At 32.7% G+C, this 21,109-nt stretch overlaps 5 protein-coding genes across 5 annotated transcripts; 3 read left to right on the top strand and 2 right to left on the bottom strand.

Annotated features, from left to right (window-relative positions):
• Positions 1 to 1,915: 1,915 nt before the first annotated feature.
• Positions 1,916 to 12,819, top strand: LOC115879401 (ATP-sensitive inward rectifier potassium channel 11-like). Its single transcript, XM_030896226.1, has 8 exons — positions 1,916 to 2,192; positions 2,271 to 2,446; positions 3,934 to 4,044; positions 4,107 to 4,283; positions 8,819 to 9,034; positions 10,318 to 10,491; positions 12,155 to 12,352; positions 12,425 to 12,819. Exons 1-8 carry the CDS (start codon positions 2,179 to 2,181, stop codon positions 12,616 to 12,618), a joined length of 1,260 nt encoding a protein of 419 aa, XP_030752086.1. The 5' UTR covers positions 1,916 to 2,178; the 3' UTR covers positions 12,619 to 12,819.
• An 838-nt stretch (positions 12,820 to 13,657) lies between these two features.
• Positions 13,658 to 15,959, top strand: LOC115879163 (U3 small nucleolar RNA-associated protein 15 homolog). Its single transcript, XM_030895851.1, has 10 exons — positions 13,658 to 13,858; positions 13,930 to 14,186; positions 14,344 to 14,499; positions 14,563 to 14,749; positions 14,807 to 14,959; positions 15,010 to 15,052; positions 15,109 to 15,280; positions 15,335 to 15,544; positions 15,595 to 15,695; positions 15,772 to 15,959. The coding sequence occupies exons 1-10, from the start codon at positions 13,769 to 13,771 to the stop codon at positions 15,942 to 15,944; spliced, it is 1,542 nt and encodes a 513-aa protein (XP_030751711.1). The 5' UTR covers positions 13,658 to 13,768; the 3' UTR covers positions 15,945 to 15,959.
• Positions 15,954 to 16,850, bottom strand: LOC115879165. Its single transcript, XM_030895853.1, has 3 exons — positions 16,652 to 16,850; positions 16,156 to 16,594; positions 15,954 to 16,085 (listed from the first exon to the last, which is right to left on the bottom strand). The coding sequence occupies exons 1-3, from the start codon at positions 16,684 to 16,686 to the stop codon at positions 15,960 to 15,962; spliced, it is 600 nt and encodes a 199-aa protein (XP_030751713.1). The 5' UTR covers positions 16,687 to 16,850; the 3' UTR covers positions 15,954 to 15,959.
• A 227-nt stretch (positions 16,851 to 17,077) lies between these two features.
• LOC115879164 (CD2 antigen cytoplasmic tail-binding protein 2 homolog) lies at positions 17,078 to 18,633 on the top strand. The gene is made up of 6 exons (XM_030895852.1): positions 17,078 to 17,462; positions 17,510 to 17,622; positions 17,685 to 17,850; positions 17,907 to 18,061; positions 18,117 to 18,279; positions 18,367 to 18,633. The coding sequence occupies exons 1-6, from the start codon at positions 17,303 to 17,305 to the stop codon at positions 18,600 to 18,602; spliced, it is 993 nt and encodes a 330-aa protein (XP_030751712.1). The 5' UTR covers positions 17,078 to 17,302; the 3' UTR covers positions 18,603 to 18,633.
• LOC115879166 (anaphase-promoting complex subunit 15) lies at positions 18,615 to 19,324 on the bottom strand. The gene is made up of 3 exons (XM_030895854.1): positions 18,984 to 19,324; positions 18,866 to 18,925; positions 18,615 to 18,794 (listed from the first exon to the last, which is right to left on the bottom strand). The coding sequence occupies exons 1-3, from the start codon at positions 19,104 to 19,106 to the stop codon at positions 18,678 to 18,680; spliced, it is 300 nt and encodes a 99-aa protein (XP_030751714.1). The 5' UTR covers positions 19,107 to 19,324; the 3' UTR covers positions 18,615 to 18,677.
• Positions 19,325 to 21,109: the final 1,785 nt, after the last annotated feature.

Here is a 21,109-nt window from a genome sequence, read left to right as displayed (position 1 = left end):
TGCAAAAAGGCGGTAACTTTGGACTAACCGAGTCATTGTTTTATTGCAATTCCAAAATCTTTTGTAATGAAACGAGCAATTCCCAGGAACAAGATATGAATATATTTAATCTACGATTTTATATGTTTAAATATTGATAAAAAAATATAAATACTTTTTAACAAGAACGAATTTACTGCTCAGGAAATATTAATTTTTTCCCATCTTAACGAGTTTATCTAATGTTTATACAAGGGCAAAACTTTTACGACAATAGTTTAATTGTTGAACCGTTCATTATTCTTCATAATCCTGGTCATTATAAAGTATTTTTGTTGTTAAAACTTGGAAATTGCTGTAATTTTTTTCATGTGGTAAGTTTATGTTCCAAACGACCAATCATATTGGTTACCCACGAGCCTACAGTTGTCTTAAAACAATTAATCAACTAAAAACTTATTTAAAAAATAATTTGGAAATATAATAATTTTCTGTAGTTAATTAAAATATCACATCTCAGATTTTTTGAATTCTATACAGGATGTCAAAAAAATAGTGTACCTATCTAACTTATTGGGTGATTCTACACATAAAAATAAAACAAAAAGTTCCTATGAACATACGTCCAAAAATGCTTCCCCAATAAGTTACAGCCCTCAAAATGTTAAATAAAAGTAATATATTTTGTTAATTTTTAAGAACATTGGTACTTTTTTCTGAAATTTGGTACTCTTACACACATTTTAATGCCAAAGCGAATGGCAATTGTGAAAAATTGGATTATCTTTACATGAGACAAAGCTTTTTTATTATTGGCATTTAGAGGAAAATGCATTCATAAAAAATTTTGCTTGTTCTAAAATGGTTTAATCCCTTTTATACTGTTCCAAATCTCCATACCGTTTTAGAGAAAATTAAAAAAAAGCCTGGAAATATGGTTGAATTTTTTTCTAAAAGAAGTCCTAAAAATCAAAAGGCGTTTCTATGGTAATATCATGGTTCTTAATAATTTTGACTAACGTAATATTTTTTGCTGATGTTAAACTATTACATTTTCCGATAACTATTATGATCCTTTCTGTAGCATTGAACTAAAAAAATGTTGAGCTTCTTTAATATTTTAAAATAGCAAAAAATATGGCGTTAATTAAAATTCTAACAATTACAATTTATCAAAGAATGAATTTGGAATGATATTACCATAGAAACGCCTTTTAATTTTTAGGACAACAATTCAACTATATTTTCATGTTTTTTTTTTAATTTTTTCTCAAACGGTATAGAAATTTGGAAAAGTATAAACCAGATAACCAGATTAACCATTTTAGAACAAGCAAAAATTTTTATAAAGAATGCATTTTTTTCAAAACGTCAATAATAAAAAAAGTTTTTCCTCTTATACTGTACATTCTACAACACCAAAGGTTCCTCCATAGAGTGCATAGAGGTCTCTTCCATGGAGTTTATAGGATTTTGTGTCTGCTTTAATTACATAAGAACAACGTGGCTAAGTTACCTTAGTTTGGGTACAGGAATCACCGATAAAATGCAAAGCTCAACAATACCACTCATGAGACCAGAACCTTTCTGCGATTCTGCCAAAGCAATTACAAAGCAGCCGTTAAACAGTGAGTAAATCTTTAAGAGATGTGTCACTCATTACGATAGAATGATCTTGATATATTTTATAGATTAATTATATTAGTGCGGTAACACTTGGGACTCTCTAATCTTGAACTGCGGGCATGCTTGAAGCATGAACAGTCTGTTAAAAAAAATTGCATATTTCTTTTGTTGTTAGCCAACATTGTGACAATGGTATTAAATACGTATGTATCCTTTCTGTGTTGTTATTGTACTTTATAAATAGACTTGTTACAATTGAAAATGTCTTATTTTCGTTAAACTTTATCATTGTGTCTTATTTATAGGTATAGGCTCTCTTTGTGTAATTTGACGTTATTAGACATTTTCTATAAGCGTTTAATTTCTTTCTTCATTTATTACTATTTTATTGTTCAAATAAAGGCATCCGAGCCGGTCGTTCATTCAGCACACCTACACTCAAGAAGAGTTGATTAAACTAAACTTGCGTAATGTCCGTCAAATTTCGAGGAAATTATTAATAAAGTATCGCAATAAAGAACAATGTAAAATCTAAGTTGCTTTTTGGGTGTTTTTAAAGACAGAAGTGAAATAATGTTTGATACAGAGTAAGTAACATATTATAGAGTAAATAAATTTAAAGTTTAGCTTTATCCTTACATCTCTTTGCATTGGTCTCTTTTAAGAAACAATTACACCATGACTAAACGACCTGGGAGAGTGCCTAAACGAATAGTTTTTAAAAATGGATATAAGAACGTGTTTAAAACTAACGCAAAACATTATCATCGTTGGAAGTATTTGCAAGGAATGTTTGCTTCTCTCTTAGATGCACAATGGAGGTGGACAATACAATTTTTAGGTAATGCATCTTTACAATATCCATAGTAGTGAGTAAAAGCTTCTTAACAATGATACAGTTTGGTTTCCTTTTCAAGGATACATTATTAAAACGCTTTAAATATATATTTCTCACACTTATTTTATATCCTTGTCTATATCTTATATGTACTTATAATTGAAAACAATAGCATTTTGCAAAAATATTTAAAATACTAACTACTCGGATATATACGTATATAATACTATTGTTACAAAGTTATAAGCTAAAACAACAAAAGAAATATGCAATTTTCTTTAACAGACATTAGAGAATCCCCCAAGTGCTACCGCTCTTATATAATTAATCTCTAAAATATATCAAGATCATACTATAGCATATCAAAGACATGTTATCCTATCATTTGTAGTTGCTTTTGCAGTATCTGGTCTCAGTTCAAGTTCTGGTCTCAAGTTCTGGTCTCAGGAGTAGTGATGAGCATTACGATTCTTACTAGTGAATCGAATCACACGATTCAAATTCTCATATTGAATCAACTTCTACGATTCGTTCATTTCAACGAACCACATGCACAAATTACGTTTCATAAAAACAAGAATCGTAACTGGCACTACCGGTGATAATTTGGTAGGACAATTACTTAAGGGACCAGAAAAAGAAATATTCAGTTCTTTTATTTGTTTTTCAAAACGTTATGACACTGGTGTAATTGGATTGATTATTTTTATAAGACTTCTTAACACCAATTTAATATTTTTAAAGTCACATTTTAATTCCGATTTAAAAATCATAATAAATAGTATATATAATACCGCATGATCGAAAAAAATTGGCGTCCAGTTTTCTTGCAAATGAACATCGATTCCCCATAAAATTTTACATATAAAATAACAGTGATCTTCATTTTATAACCATCGCTGACGCCGTTTTTTATCACATTGAACAGAGGCCAACAATATTTATTTGGAGTTGCATAAAAACACAATTTCGTTTTTAGCGAAACTTACGTTTTTAAAAACTTACTAATTGAATGAACCGGATTGCAAACAATGAATAGAATCTCACGATGCATTTTTAATATTCGTTCAAATGAACGTTTCGTTCAATCTTTGCCCACTTCTACTCATGAGTGGTATTGTTGAGCTTTGCATTTTATCTGTGATTCCTGTACCCAAACTAAGGTAACTTAGCCACGTTCTCCTGATATAGTTAGAGCAGCCACAAAATCCCATGGACTTTATGGAAAGGTAACTGCCTTTGGTGTTGTTGAAGGGGGATTATAATCACCAGGACCTTTAAGATCTATTGTCTCCCCCTTTCTTCAGTTATAACTCATCATACCGTCTATAACATTTATAGAGTGCTATCATATTATTACCTTTACTCACCCCTACAATTTAATAAGTTTAGACATGGTATTTCTCCCTCTAATCCAAATTAATTAATGGGGACATAAAATTAATCAGACAAGTATATAACTCCTCAATTAAATTTTCTTTATTTTTAAGTTTTAGAGTTCTTTGGGTCTTGGTTATTCTTTGCCCTTATTTGGTGGCTGATAGCATTAGTTCATGGAGATCTACAAAAGGATCACTTACCTCCGTACCAATCCGAATCAGGTAAATTGATTGAATGAAATTATTTTAATTAACAAACTTATCTTTTTTTTTTCAAAAAAAAGGTTGGACACCCTGCGTGCTGGAGGTTTACGGGTTTAGCTCATGCTTTTTATTTTCAATGGAGACACAGCATACCACTGGTTACGGACTGAGAATGATTACTGAAGAATGTCCTGAAGCCATTTTTATCTTATGCGTTCAATGCATCGTCGGACTTATTATTGATTCTTTTACCATAGGTAATAAAACATTGAGTATTACAGATATACCTTATTTTAGCATATACATAGAATGATATAGGAAGTAATATCTAATTGCAATTATTCAAAAACCAATTTGGCCCAAGGAATGAACCTAGACTGCACATTACACTGTTTTTTTACTTCATCATTATTTTTTTATAATTTTTAATATAAAATCTAATAACTGAATCTTTTGTATGTTGTTTCAACAATATTTCAGCATTAACGCTAGGATACAAAATAGGACCATTCCATATTACATGGCATTATGGTCTATAATACCCTTATAATACCCTCCAATATTTTGGTCATTAAACATGTTCCTCTCAACGCATTGACCAACAATCACTATGTGCATTAAACTTGATCTTATTTTTTAGTGTTTTATAGATTATAGATTGTATAGGAGGGGAGGGTGAAGTTAATCACCACCACCTTATAGATCTATTGTATCCCCCTTTCTTGAGTTATAACTCATCATATACAGACTCAGGTCTCTAAAACGGATTTGAGATTAGTTTTTCATCTCCTATATTAGTCGTACTAAAGTTTATAGCACCAATGGTTGTCGTCTCGGTGCACTCAGAGATGAGGTGTTCTGGTGTTTCCCAATTTTCCCCACAGAATCTGCACACACCGTTGTTTGTTAGCTTCATTCTAATGAGGTTTATTTATTTAGCGTATGGCGTACATGGATTTAATTACAACATCAAATGTATATATTCAAACACAGTATAACATGTAAACAGATTGTCACAAATTGTAAAAATAAAACTAGATATTTAAAAAGTTATACACAAAACATATTACAAAAAGTACACTTAAATTTTAAAATCTAGGCTATTGATCCAGTTCAACTGTGGCTTCAAAGAAATCACTCGCTTCTCCTCCATATGCTGTAAGAGGGCATTCAGTTACAATGTGATGAACAGTTTGACATGGTTCTCCGCAGTCACAAGTCGGTGATCCGGTCAGTCCCTATTTATAAAAAGAATCACGACATATGCCATGAGACGTTCTTACCCTGTTGAGTACCTTCCACTCGTGGCGGGGCAGCTCCATCCCTGGTAGAGCTGTTGTAGGGTCGATGACATAAGCTGCTTGATCTGGTTTCAAAGAGTCCCAGTATTCCCTCCATTTATCATTTATACTGAAGTTTTCTCCCAAAAGTTGTTCTGCTAATAGTAGTGCGGGGGATCTAGACTTCAGTCTTCGCAGACGGGCATCTGGCAAGTCGTTGTGGACTGGAAGATGGGGATTTGATAATATTTTCTGATATTCCTTAACGAGTCTTTCCTGTCTTCGAATACTGGGAGGTGCAATATGACTCAGAGTGGGCAGCCAAGGTAGAGGTGTGCTTTTTAAACAGCCGCTGACTATTCTCATAGTCTCATTAAGTTTGGTGTCAATTATGTTTACGTGGCAGCTGTTTAGCCAAACTGGAGAGCAATATTCAGCAACTGAGTAAACTAGGCTGAGAGCTGATGTTTTAAGAGTGGATCCGTTTGCGCCCCAAGTAGTACCGCAAAGTTTGTGTATTATATTATTTCTAAGAGTTATTTTAGCTGTGGTATTCTCTAGATGCCTTTTATACGAGAGTGTTCGGTCCATTGTTACTCCTAGATATTTTGGATAAGGGTTATAACGTAGCAAGTTGTTATTGAAGTATACTTGGGGCTCCAGGCGTGCTTGTTTATTATTGAGATGAAAGCACGACACTTCAGTTTTATTCATATTTGGGATTAGTCTCCAGTTTGCGAAATATTTTCCCAGTACAGACAGGTCTTCTGATAGTAGGCCATTAGCTTCCTCTATAGTTTTACTGCGGATGGCAAGAGCTAAATCGTCGGCATACCCAAATTTTGTTGACGTTGTATGTGAAATGTCGGAGATATATAGATTAAACAGTACCGGTGCGAGTACCGAGCCTTGAGGGAGCCCATTATTAAGGTAGACACCTTTTACAAATTTTACTCCTGTTTTTTCCTGTTATTATTTGGTCCTGTCGCACAGCATGTTGTTTAATAGAGATGCTATTCTACTGCATGGTACTACGTTGAGGAATTTGTATAGAAGACCTTCTCTCCAGACCGTGTCATACGCCGCAGTCAAGTCAACATACACCACAGTGGTCTTCAGCTGTTTTTGGAATCCTGCTTCAATGTGTGTTGTTAGGCTGAGTACCTAGTCCACACAGCTACGGTGCGGTCTGAATCCAGCCTGTTCAACAGGAGTATGTTCCAATATCAATGGGCCTATTCGGTTTAATAGCATACGTTCTAGAAGTTTGTAGCATGAACTTAATAAGGCTATTGGGCGGTAGCTTTCAGGCAAGTTCTTAGGTTTGTTTGGCTTTAGAACTGCAACTATTTTGGATTTCTTGAGCTCTATTGGAATATGCTCTGTTAGTAGGATATCGGAATAAAATTTACTCAGCCACATTCTTGTATGTTTCCCGCAGTTTTTGAGGAATTCGGGGTGAATTCCATCGAATCCAGGAGCTTTACCAGATTTGGTGTCTTCCAGTGCTTTATCCACTTCTTCCACAGAGAATGGCTTGGCGTATTCAGAGTGGGCACTTGCTTTTTGGCGGCAGATTATCAGTTGTTTTTTAATATTTGCGTTTCGTTGTTTGCTGCTAGGGGCCTTAGAGAGTGTTATCACTCTTGCAGCGATTTGGTCTGCTGATACTTCCGGTAGTTCACGAGTGGGTGGGTTTGGCCCAGTTTTCTCAGAAGGCTCCAAGCTCCCCTGCTAGATTTTTTGAAATCCATTCTACCTGTCGTTTCTTCCCATTTTTTACAGCGTTCTATATCAAGACGATTAAGGAGCTCGTCTGCTATCTCAGAGTCTCCGTTAAAATAACTATTTTATTTTGTAGATTTTTCTTGCAGTGCAGTGGCGAAAAACTCATAAGGATATTTTTGGATAGTCTCCGTTGTTCTGAAATTCCTGATAGAGCTGTTCCATGTCGTCGCTCCATCCTGGGACATATTCCTTTCGAAATCCACGTGGTATACACTTTTTTGCTGTTGTTATAACGGCTTTGCCAAATCTACCATAATTGTGGCTTTTAGGAGGGATCCATCTGACGACTTTATCCAACTCCACAGCGAATTTGTCCCATTGGGCCTTTCCAAAATTCCACCTAGGCCTGGGTGTAGAATGGATTATCGGAATTTTAATTCCAGTTTCGAGAACTATGGGGCGATGTTGACTGTGTGGGAAGTCATCCAGAACTTTCCTCGACATTGATATAGGACGTTTGGCATTCTCTGAGACAAAACAGAGGTCTGGGTTTGTTTCAGTGTTCCACGCAGCTGATCTGAAAGAGTTTCGTTCTTTGGCATCAAAAATTAGGTGAAGATCATGTGAATCAGCCCAGCTCGCAAGGCGATCGCCATTTTCATCAGTGGTTCGATATTTCCAAGCAGTGTGATGGCTATTGAAGTCGCCTGCATATATTGCAGGGTGTGGATAGACATTTAGGACATTATCAGGCCAGGATGTTTGAGGTGGCTTATAGGCATTAACGACGGTAATGTCAGCTATTTTTGTTACTACTTGGTGGATGTTTGAGGTTACTGTAGAATTTAATAATATAGCGTTTTCAATGTCATTCCGAACGTAGGTTGCGACTCCATATGAGCGGTGGTAGGTAGCTCCAAGTAGGTCAAAACCATGAATTTTGCCTCTGCGACGTTGCTGGTCTTCACTCTCTATATGGGTTTCCTGGATAACAGCCATGTCAATCTTTTGGTCTAGCAAGAGTTTCGAAATGTACTCGCTTTTAGCTCTGCTAAGACCTTCGGCGTTTAATTGGCAAATTCGAATTATTTTTCCGAGATTTTTTGTCAATTAGTCCTGAGAAGGGCCGTGTTTGGAAGATTTCCGAATATATGAATCCATGTATAATAGCCAGGAGATCCGGAGATATTGTCTGGCTGCCGAGGGTCGCACTAGCTCATTTAGCGTTACCCGGGGTGCACGTGTAGCATTCTGCTACGGACGCGAGCTAGCCTTACACCCCAATTAGACCCCTAATGAGGTGTTTATTGATGAGACAGTGTCCTGTTAAAAACCCCGACGACAATACGAAGATTGTTCTTAAACAGACTGTCTCAGTCTCTAGAAATTTTATGTACTTGTGATGTATATCAAATCCGAACCACCATCGGCTATACTACATTCATCAAAAAAAACGGACACAAATAAATATACGATAATTCCGAATCATGTTACAAATATTTCGCCGTGTGTTAATTAGTGTAGGGGTATCAAAAAAAAACGGCGTTCAGTTGGCTTGGAAATGAACATCGAATAATGAATTACGTATAAATTTACAGCGATCTTCATTTCATAGCCATCGCTCACGCCGTTTTTTTTCGATCATATGGTATAATGCAACGTTATTGTTATACATGTATCTACCTATAATATTACACTAAGTGTTTTAACTGTTTTAGTGTAATATGTTGGTTGAGTTCTGTAAATAATTGTCAAATAATATTGTATGTACATGATTTTTGTAGGTTTGGTGTTCGCCAAAATGATTCGATCGAAATTAGCAACCCATACTATCCAGTTCTCCAGAAATGCTGTCATTTCTCGTAGAGATGGAAAACTATGTTTCATGTTCCGAGTGGGAGATATTAGAAGAAGTCGGCTGGTAGAAGTTAGTGTTAGAGCTATTTTAGTTAAGAACGAGCGTACTAGAGAAGGAGAATTACTTAATAATTATCAAACAGGTGAACAATTCAAACAGCTAAACACTCAAACTTGATTCTGTTCTTAGCTGGACAATTGCATGTTGTCCATAATGCTTTACTTTCTATAACTAAAATTTGCCCCAGAAAATACCAAATACATTTCAATGAATTATGTGCTATTTGACAAAAACAATCACTATGTGCATTAAACATTCACCTTACTATTTTAGAGTATCTTAATAGTATATTATTCAACGAGCATATAATGGTGGCTGTTATTCACGCGGATGAAGTTTATTACGAGCCGCAGGCGAGTGTCATAAATCATCCAAGTCAATAACAGCCATTATATGCGAGTAGAATATTATACTTTATCCAGGACTATCAAAAAAATTTAGATAATATTAATATAAGTTTTTATTTTAATGTCAAAAAAATATTGAACGAGTATAATGAGTAAGTAACCTGGAAACAATACATTGACATTTTCTTTAACTAGATAGCTAACTGATTTAGCTTTAACTAATTAAATAAAACCAAGCCGGTTTGGATCGAGCACAGCTGCAGGCTCTTGTTTGGAGTTTGGATCGAGAAATCCGTGAAAGCGGTGAATAATGAAACCATTATTCGCTAGTGAATAATGAATATTATTATTGTTTCATAAACTCATGTATAATAATCAAATTATAGACGAGTCGTGGATAAAGGGGCTTTACACGTAACGATTTCTGAGAGATGTTAACCAAAAAACAGTGCTTCGATTCAGTTCAAAACTCAACGTGTAATGGCGGCTTCGATAAAGATCTTATCGAAGAGATAAGATCTGCAATCTTGGTATGCATATCATATCGTTCAAGGGGTCCTACACACAATGATTTAATATGCATGCCAAATCATAGAGTTCTTACGACCAAATCACAGATCTTACGACCAAATCGATAGCGTTTTTTTTAATTTTTTAACTCTATGATGTTTTCGCACTTCACGTACTACACGTCCAGATTATATAAAAGATAATTTCGTCAGTCTATGTAGGTATACTCTAGTACAGTAGCCGCCAAATCTGTGGTCTGGGTACTGGGCAGTTAAAAATATTCAGCATGTTGAAAGATCGCAAATCTCATCTCTTCGATGAGATCTTTATCGAAGCCGCCACTACACTTATTTTAATAGAAATAACATAACCAGCGATTTTTAAGTGTTAATTAAATAATGCTAGTTACTCAAAAAAACTCTTGAAAGCCTAAAATTTACATGTTTACCCAATAAAAATTTCTTTGTAAATAAAGGGAATAATAATTATAAAAAGTACTTTTTTTCAGAATTATGCCTAAAAACAGATGAAACCAGGGGCAATATATTATTTCTGTGGCCACTTACGGTGTATCACATAATTGACGAAAATTCACCACTATCTGATTTTTCAGTTCCCGAAATATTAAAGACCCATAAAATTGAAATTATCGTTTTGTTAACAGGCACAGTAGAAAGCACAGGTAAAGGTGTATAAGTAGATAAGAGAATATATTATTTATAGTGTGTGTGTGGTAATGAGCGAGACTGGTCTTGGTCTTTGCAGTTTCTAACGAAGACAAAACTATTGGTAAATCCCCAAGACCAAGACCGACCAGTGCAAGAGGCAAAACCACGGCACAGTATGCAAGACTCTTGCAGTTTTGTGGTAAAGGCAAAATAAAAAAAGGTGGTAGAATGTAGAATGTTTAGGAGGGTTAAAGGTTTTTTGTGTATAAGACTAAAAAGAACAAGGCTTATTGTTTAGAAGTTAATCACCGCGACCTTACAGATCTATTGTGTGTTCCCCTTTCAAGCGTTAGAACGAGTTATAACTCATCATCGAGTCTCAGGGCTTTAACAAAAGCCAGTCTGAGTATCTCAGTTTATGGGATAAACAGTTGTCGTATCAGCGCACTCAGTGATAAAGTGTTCTAGTGTTTCTCCATTTTCCCCACAGAAACTCCATTCGCCATTGTTTCTCAGCTTCAGCCTACTAAGGTGTTCGTTGAGGAGCCAGAGTGTCCTGTTAGAAACCCCGTGATAATCCGAAGTATGTTTTTACTTAAATTAACGAAAATCTTTTATTTTTCTTGGTTCTGAGGAACATTTTCGAGTATCTTAGACCGTTGGAGGACTCCAGTTGGAAAACATTCCAGGTTACGGATGGAGTCTTCCAGATTCTTCAGTTCCGCTTTTAGTTCTTTTTTTTTGGAAAACAGAACGGTTCTGGTCCAGTTAGTGGAGGGTTCCTTTTCTAGCTAGATCATTTGCTTTTTCATTGCCTTCTATCCTTTGGTGAGCGGGCACCCAGACTAGGAGGACTTTATTTTCTTTGTCTAATTTGTTCAGTTTCTCTAAACATTCTTTGACCAACTTCGAATCATGATGGTTACTGAGTTGATCACTTTAGTATACTGCTTGACTATCGGATAAGATGGTTATATCCTGTTTTCGATAGTTCGTATCTAAGATAAATTTTACGCATCTATCGACAGCATAGATTTCTGCCTGAAGGATGATTGGGTAGATGATTGGGTAGATTGATTATATAATAAATAATACCCAAATACTATCCCTATCCCTGTTTTGGTTTTGGAAGCATCAGTATACCACGTTATGGTATGATCTTTTACATGCTGGGCAAACGTTTCCCCCTTCCAATCCTTTTTATTACTCAATACTACAGTGAGGTGTTTCTTAAAGTTATACATTCTTATAACGGTATAACTACCGACGACAATGTGCAGTGGTGTTAGGTCTAGGATGACCTTATGCTCATGACACCTGTGATGCAGATGCATGCCAGTCTCTGTACTTTGCACAGGTTTTGTGTAAATATAAATATAGATAATAAAAAAAGGTAGTAATAGATTGTATGATGAGTTATAACTCAAGAAAGGGGGACAGAGTAGATATTAGCTTACTTCGGGTTTCTCTTATTACCGATTCTGAACCGTCCTAGAACTGTGATGCGTATGCGCAGAAGGAAATATGAAGATATTATTTCAATTGCGCATGCGCTGCAGAGTTCTAGGACGGTTCAGAATCGGTAATAACAAGAACCCGAACAAAGCTATTTAAGGTCGCGGTGATTAACCCCCCTCACACTCATTCTACAATCTACATAGTGTTATAAATCTTTAGGTGCATTTACTGAAGCAAGTTCAAGTTATTTAGCTCATGAAATTTTATGGGATCATAAGTTTGAATCTATAGTTTCTTTCAATGGAAGTATAGATTGTTACGAGTTAGACTGGAGTAAATTTGACAACCTGATTCCAGTAAACCAATTGGAAGAGTCTACAGATGATGGAATCTCCAAAAACAAATCTGATTATCCAGGTTAGCAATTTTACAAAAAAAAACACGACAAAATATCAAATTATTTGATTGGAACCAAATATTCTTTTTCAGCACATCTGAAACAGAAGTTAATATTCCTTCCATCTACCAGAAATACGTCTGAAATATTTTTAAGAAACGAAATAAGAATCCAAAAAAATCAATCCATAACTTTTAATAAATACAAAAATAAATATTTTAACACTTTTGCAAATAGAAAACCATTGCATGATAGATTTTTATTAAAAGATGTTCCGAATCGATAATAAAAGAAATTCATGAACTTTAATAAGTGCTTATAGTTTAATTTTATTTTAAATTGACATATGATTGACATAAGTGTCCATAACCTGCCATAACATACACATTGTATCCTACCGGGAAAATACCTATTTCCATTCATATAAAAAAGTAGATTGATTATAGGTATAGTATGTTATAATAGAAGAAAATTTGAGACAGCAGTAATGCCTCAGGAGCTCAGCATCTTTAGCTAAAAGATTTTGTAGATATTTTTCTGGTAGTTCCTGTTATATAATAATCTAGATTCAACTTCAATAATTATTTTAATTAACAGCCTCTATATTATTAATTTTTAGATTTTATCCGATGACAATGAATTATATTTTTACAAATTATTTTTAAATTTTTAACTTGTCTTTCCCTTTAATAAGATCCTTTACTATCTATATTTTCATAATATTTTATATATTCCTTTTAAATGCAACAGAAATAAAAGTGCAAAACCAATAATAAATGTAGCAATCTGTAATTTGAAGTATTAACCATTTAAATGTGTTTATATAATGCATAATAAATCGGCATTAAATGGCCTACACAATTTCCCTAATTAAGAGGGAAAAAAGTCAGTGACGCTCTTTTTCGAAAAGTCATCTCGCATTTTTTTTAGAAAAATTCCAGTGATAACACATATGCACGTTCCTGGTGAATATGTCGATACTTTTTTAGCATTAAAGTATGTAACATTCATAGTAACTTTTAAAATTTTCCAATCGTTAATTAAGAGGCACTTGGGAGCAAATTATAATAAATAAAACAAATACTTAAACATCCTGTAGCCTGTAGCTACGAGGTAAATCGGCCCTAAGTTAATATGAAAAATAAATCTAATTTTTACGAGAGATATATCTCCACGAAAGATGGCACAAGATTTTTCAAACACCCTGTATACGATTAAACAATTAACATCCTCACACCTACAACAAGCAACTAGAAATTTAGATGTGATATTGTAGTTGCCTATACATATAATGTAAATCTTGGATGATTTGTTTTGTTGAATTTGTAGGTTAGGTTAGGAGGTTAGGATACCAAAATTTCCTAATTTTTCTGAGCATGTGTATTTTTATTTCTTAATTGTCGTCTTATTTAAAACAATTTATTTAACGTACTAACATGTCTTCGTTTAAAAAATTAAATACAAAAATTTATCAAAAAAGTGGTCCAGAAATCACACCCGATTTTATTTACTGGAAAAAATTACAAGTTAGTTTCGGCTGTTTATAACAGAATCACATAATACTCTATGATGAATTGTTTAATAACTATTGTTTTAGCAACCAGTATTAGTTAAAGAATTTGGACCTATAGAATATATAGATTTTTCTCCTCAAGAACCTCACCATTTTGCAGTAACATGTTCTGTGAGAGTACAAGTATACAATCCAATAACAAAATTAGTAACAAAAAATCTTTCGAGGTTTAGAGAAAATGCTTATGGGGCTATATTCAGAAACGATGGTACACTAATATTAGCGGGAGGTGAGGAGAAAAATGTTAAATTATTTGATGTATCGACCAAAAGTATGTTAAGGTAAAAACTTTAAATTACACAAAGTACCTAGTTAAGCATAATAAATTAACTTTTATACCTATAAATGTTTATTGATAAAGGCAATCATCAATTAAATCAAAAAGTTCAATATTATTATTAATTTAAGATAGTATAAAATAAATATTTAAACTTTCAGATTATTTAAAGGGCATTCAGCACCAGTGCATAGAGTGGCTTTTATCTATTCTCATCCCCATGTGGCATCTTTCTCTGATGATAAGTCTGTTAGAGTTTGGGATGTACCAACTGAAAACACTCTTCACACATTTATAGGACACACTGATTATATCAGGTAAGTATCAAAGGTATATTATATATGGCAGTTGTCATACCCTCTGTTTTTTACATTCAATAGAGCTGGAGTAGTAAATCCGGATGTCCCAAATATAATTCTCTCAGGAGGTTATGATAATATTGTTAAAATGTGGGACACCAGAACTGACAAAGAAGTGATGACTATGAATCATGGAGGTCCTATTGAGTCTTTATTATTTCTGCCTAATGGAGGCATGTTTCTAAGTAGTGGTGGTACCGATATAAAAGTATTATCTCTATATTTAAAAAAATATCTTTAATACTCATTACAGATTTTTTTGTAGATTTGGGATGTACTAGCAGGTGGTAAATTAAGAGGTGCCTTGGCACAGCATCACAAAACGATAACTTGTATGAAGCTGGCCTCAAATGGTAAAAGATTATTATCAGGCAGCCTTGACAGGCACGTTAAAATTTATGATATTAGTAGTTTTAAGGTAAAGATAGTTAAAGTTGATCTATTTTTTATTAATCCTAATTTTTTTAGGTGGTTCATACATTAGACTATTCTAATGGAGTTGTAAGTTTAGGTAATGGATTACTTCTTTATGTACATAATTTTTTTGTAAATATATTTACTTTTCAGGAATATCACCGGATGATGTTACAGTAGCAGCAGGACTTGTTGATGGTATAATAGCAATACAGAGAAGAAACGATGAAATAGAAGGTGATAAAACTCCTAAAAAAGTGTCTTCATTTCAATATGCTGCAAATCAATATACATATGAAGTAGATGAGGTTGTACCTGATTTAAGGTAGTTTAAAATAATATAAATAGAGATTAAGAAGATAAATTTTGTTTTTTGTAGTTATGAGAAAGAAGCAAAATATGATTATCACTTAAGAAAATTTGAATATTCCAAGGCTTTAGGTGCTGCCTTACTACCATACGTATCTACCAAACATCCGGAAAGAACAGTAGCAGTTTTAAGAGAATTGCTGAAAAGAAAAGCCTTCAATAAAGCTCTTAGTGATAGAGACCCAAAAGTCATTAAACAACTAGTTCGGTTTTTTATCAAGCAAGTATATTCATTTTTGTTTTTCTGTTGTACATTAACATTTATTTTAGACACATTGCTGATTTGAGGTTCTCAAAATTTCTTATACAAATAGCAGATAACTTTTTAGATATAATTTCGGATAATATAGAAAATCTTCCTACAGACATTGGTATGTTCTTCGATTATTTCAATAGATATAAAAAAACATGAATATAATAACTAACATTTAAACTTGCTATTTTTAGGTTTGTTGATGGTTCAACTTTATCAAGTTTTGAAACAAGAGGAGGAGTTATCAAGAGAACTTACATTTGTTGAAGGAATGTTACAGACATTATTAGCAAGTCAAGTTTCTAGTAATCATTCAACACGTAGTTACTATAAAGTAGATAAAATAAATGGGGACTGTAGCAAATAAAATTTATAAAAGAAATTAATTTTTATTTTTAGACATATTATCCAGTCTTAACTGTATTGTTTCTAATGTATTATACAGCTGATGTAAACCATCTTCTCCCATTTCTAAAATAACTTTTTCATCTTTATCATTTTCAGTAACCTTCAATAAAAAAATTAAGATTTACAAATTAATGGTATGATATGATTTTACAAAAAATTACTAGTAATACCTTTGATAAATCCAACTGTATTCTAGCATTTGGTTTAGCTTGCCTATTTCCAAAATTGGATGCAGTTTGTAAGTTTATCTGCCATGAAATATTTTTAACGTCATATCTGTTTTCAAAGGAACCCAAATCTTTATTAGTCTGATTTGTCCATTCTTTAATAAATATTTCTGATTTTTGCTCTTCTACACCTAAGATATCTATGAGTTGTTTTTGTAGGTCTGTTGGCTTAAGTATTACTTTATTGCTCTGCTTAAAAAGATAGGATATACTCTGAAGAAGAAGCTGTAATTCACTTTCGTTCAATTTTAATGTATCTTGAAGCTTCTTTAACTCATTTTCTGTAAAGAGTTCATCAGTGTCTGAAGTCGATATATGAGTCAAAAGCAACTCAAATTTGGTGTTATTCAAATTATTTATTAAATTTATCCCTTCTTTCAATCTAAAGTGTGTAATTATATGAAAAAAAGTAAGGGCAACATAACATTAAATATATTACCTTGGATTCAATGTTATCCATGTTAAACTACCCATATTGATGAATGGCCTACAGCAGGCTAGAGGCCTAGGTATAATTAAAGAAATTGGAATAAGCCATACAATAATAAATTCCTGTCTGGGGTTCCTTCTCTTATTCAAAGTTCCTGCCACAAGTTCCTGCTACATAATTATTTGATGAAGTATATATGACAGAGAACATATAAATTAAATGATATAAAATAGGACTATAGGACTATTATTTATATGATATAAATAAAACTATCTTATAGTCATATATTTATATTATGTATGATAGTATTCTACAGTAGGCTACATTTATATCCGACACCAAAGCCGACACTTATTAAAAACGAATGAGATCATATTTAAAAATGAGTAAAATTTTTAGTGACTTTTTGTAGTCCGGATTTTTATTCATGGGGTTTTTATTTTCAGAAGGTTTTAGTTTACAGCTTTCATTATCATTATTTATAATCATTAAAGTCAAGTCAAAGTTAGAAGAAAAATACATATTACAAACACAGAAAATATCCAGATTTCCAGGTTCCAGAATCTCCGTTATCTCTAAAAATATCTACTGAAGAGCGAAACGATAGCAAAATAAACAGCAATTTGATTTTTAAAAGAAAAACGCTAATTGAAACGAAAAATGTCAAAACGTAAATACGAAAGCCAATTCTTTGAAACCAACGAGAAAAGAACTTACACACAAGGAAATGAGAAGAAACACACTCTGGATAGTGATGAGGAGGATTTTATTGATGAAACCAATGTCTTAGATGAGAATGATATTGAAGGAGAAGAAGAAGGTAATACTGTCAATTTTCTATATTAATAATTTAAATGATGTGTTTAGGAACAACAAGACAAGAAGGGGAGCAAAGAATGACAGCTTTTAACATGAAAGAGGAACTGGAGGAGGGTCACTTTGACAGGGATGGTCACTTTATTTGGAAAAATGAAAAAGATGTGATCCATTTTATTTAATTATATTCTTATTTTTCCCTGTATACGAACTTTTTTGATTTTAGGTGCGGGATAATTGGTTAGATAATATTGATTGGCATAAAATTAAACACAATGCTGAATTTGCTAATAAATATGATATTGAAGAAGCTGGATTAGGTGCAGAAAGTGACTCAGATTACGAAACAGATACACCCTTTGATCAAATATTGGTTTACAAACAGATATTAGGTAAGTCTTAATGAAGGCTTATCTTAGAAGAAATTTATATTTTCTGTATTATGTAGAATTTATGAAGCCAAAAGAAACAATCAATAAGGCATTAAAAAGACTTGGTGGAGATGACACAAAGTTATCTAGTGTTGAAAGACTGAAAAGAAAAAAAGCTGGTACTCTAAAAACTTCAGAAGATGTTACTAAACTTACTGAATTAGCCAATCAGGTATTAAAATAGTCGAGTATTAAATTTGAGGTTTTAGAAAAGATTTTTTTTTTAGATTTTGACAAGATTGGGGAACATGGACATTTATCAAGAAACATATGAACAGATAACATCTAAAATAAAAGTTAAAGATGGTAAATCAAAGGATATGGTACAAGAACCAGAATTGGATATGTATGCTGATGATTTTGATGTTAAGGAAAAAGAAAAACTCAAAGGTCAGCTTATCTATTTTTTCTTTTAATGAAATACTTGTAGAAATTATAGCTATACCGTTGCTTGCTGTATTATTAAAATTGTTTTAGAACCATCAATAAGCGATAATACTGAAACATCTGATAATACCTCTGAAAATATAGAACTCCAGTGGGAATTAAAATGGTCCGCCGAAGATTCCAAAATTGAGGGACCTTACACTACAAACCAAATGATAAAGTGGCAAAGAGAAAATTATTTCAAGCCAGGTGCAGTTGTTCGGAAGCATGGAGAGAATTCCAACTTTTATTCCTTAAGTAGAATAGATTTTGAATTATATGAATAAAAACAAATAAAAGTTGTTATTTTTTGGTTTATATTTTCTTTCAAGATTATCTTTTTGTTTTTCATCTTTTTTTCCTTAATTCCCTGCTTCCATTTCTATCTCGTCTTCTTCCTCATCATCATGTGTTTCGCTGTCATCATCGTCGTCATCATCATTATCTTCCTCCTCTTCGTCTTCATCATCGCCAACATTCTGAAGAAAAAGTCAATAAATTGAGACATTCATTGGTTAAACTCTTTGAGTTATATCTATAGTAAACTCACCTCAGCTGAATTCTTTCCTATAGGTGGTAGATCTGAATTTGTCTTCAAAATGCTCTCAATCTAATCATTCAATTATATTAGTAAATTGTTTCTAAGATATTCAAACAATACAATTTACCCAGTCTTGGTGTTCTTTTTCCAATTGTGCAACTTCATCTTCATGATCACAAGGATGGTCTACATCAAACCATGACCTGTCTGTTAATTTTGGCAAACATTTAGGAAACAGTGGTAGACTCATTGTATCACCCCTTGGTATCACCAATTAAAGTTTATTTTCTACCATTTATAATGTTTTCTACATTCTAGTTAAATATATTTTGTCATTTGTCAATGTCGTCATATATATTTGTTGTTTGTAACAATCTGGAAGTAGGTATTTCCTATGATCAGGAACAAATATAGCAAATTAAAATGAAACAATACAATACAATATATGGTTATGAATATGTGAATAAATAACCCATATTTTGTTTATAACCTTTGAATTAAAAAAAAGTAAACAAAAAATATTTTGCCATAAATCTGTCGTATAGTTTGTGCCCATAGAACATATTTCAAGTTCTGAGCATGGTTCTGAGCACTGACAGAAGTGACAGATGACAAATCTGAATTCAAATATATGTACATGTTCTAATATTCCTGGCTGTTTATATTTTATATATGAAATTTTATCTTCTTAAAAAACATCAAGATTAATATGCTTTATTAAATAGGAATAATAAATTTAATATTTAAATTTCAATTTATTCAATTAAATAATAAAAATACTCAGTATTTTTTGCTCATGTGTTAATCTTCAATTTATATAAATATTATTTATATTTATACCAACCACACCAACATCTATTGTAGTCTACAAAATATACTAATGCTACAATACTTATATTAATTTCCTATTTTATTGATTAAAATTAAAATAGATTTTCTTAAGACTTACGTATTTGGGAAGTTATAGCTTGATGTTTAGACTTACAATTTTTATTAACAATTTTTAAATGTTGGAATATGGGAGAAAAATTATTAGGTATTTCTGGGACATCAATAGCTTTAATAAGTGCATTAGCAGCATCAACATTTGTTTTGAAACATTTTACATATACATACATACATATAAGGGTACACCGGCACACAATATCAGATACTTTTCATAATGAAGAATTCATAACCGTGCTAAACAAAATATCACAAAATAATCAAAAATTGCTTTATGGAATACAAAATTACCTTGCAACGTATAAACCTTGTATAAACAATGCTTATCCATAATAAGAATAAAACTAGCATTTAAATAAAAATGACTAGATAAAAAATATCCCTTAATGGAACTATACAGGTGTATGCCATAAACGTATGGAAATACAGAAACCAAAATGCTTATATCTATTCAATTAAAAAACTAACGTCGTTTCTTCTTCTCAGGTTTACGAATGGTTCGGTAATGAGGTCTTCTGGGTGTAGTTTGTGGCGAACTACTTTCAGAGCTATCATCTTCACTTTCCTGTAACACAATATTACTAAACATTTTCTAAAAAAATACCTAATATCTCAATACCCGCGGACCCCAGCTTGTATCATTTGGTGATTCAGTAATAAAAATACATGCACCAAGACAATAAATCTGGAAAATAGCTCCAATGAAGAGTAATATTTTTATCACCAAGGAAGTCATATCTTCCATACCAACATTGGATACCCCAACATGATTTAATATAGCCTCTGATAAAGTGTATATGTTCATTTTTATTCAATAAACTTTAAAACAAAAAATTTAAATATTTTCAGGGGTAAATACACTTTCAAATATGGCTTTCAAATTTCAAATACACCTTGTTTAATTGTTTATATTTATTTGACATCCTGAACACATCCTAACAACGAAAATGACATCGTATCGTGACATGTGACATGTTACCATAGAAAAAGTGTATAGTATAAAGAATAAATATTATATATGACCATTAGAGATGTAGGTAAGTTACTTTACGGTAGGGATGGCCCGAATTGAATTGCCCTATCGATGAATCTTTACTTTGAGCCGATGCATCAATAGAATCTACATTTGCCTTCAAAATCGATTCGGCGAATTGATTCTTTCAATCCGATTCTATTCTACTGATTCTACTCATATTCTACTCCTTCATTTAATATTTTTTGGTATATATCTTAAATATTTGTCTTTTGTCTTAAATATTTCTAAGAGCCCTATAAGTATGTATATAGGATTTCCAGAATCTGAGCTGA

The sequence above is a fragment of the Sitophilus oryzae genome, unplaced genomic scaffold (genome assembly GCF_002938485.1).
Source record: "Sitophilus oryzae breed Bouriz unplaced genomic scaffold, Soryzae_2.0 scaffold_1576_pilon_pilon, whole genome shotgun sequence".
Classification (NCBI taxonomy): domain Eukaryota; kingdom Metazoa; phylum Arthropoda; class Insecta; order Coleoptera; family Curculionidae; genus Sitophilus; species Sitophilus oryzae.
This window is presented reverse-complemented; position numbering and strand designations above follow the sequence as displayed.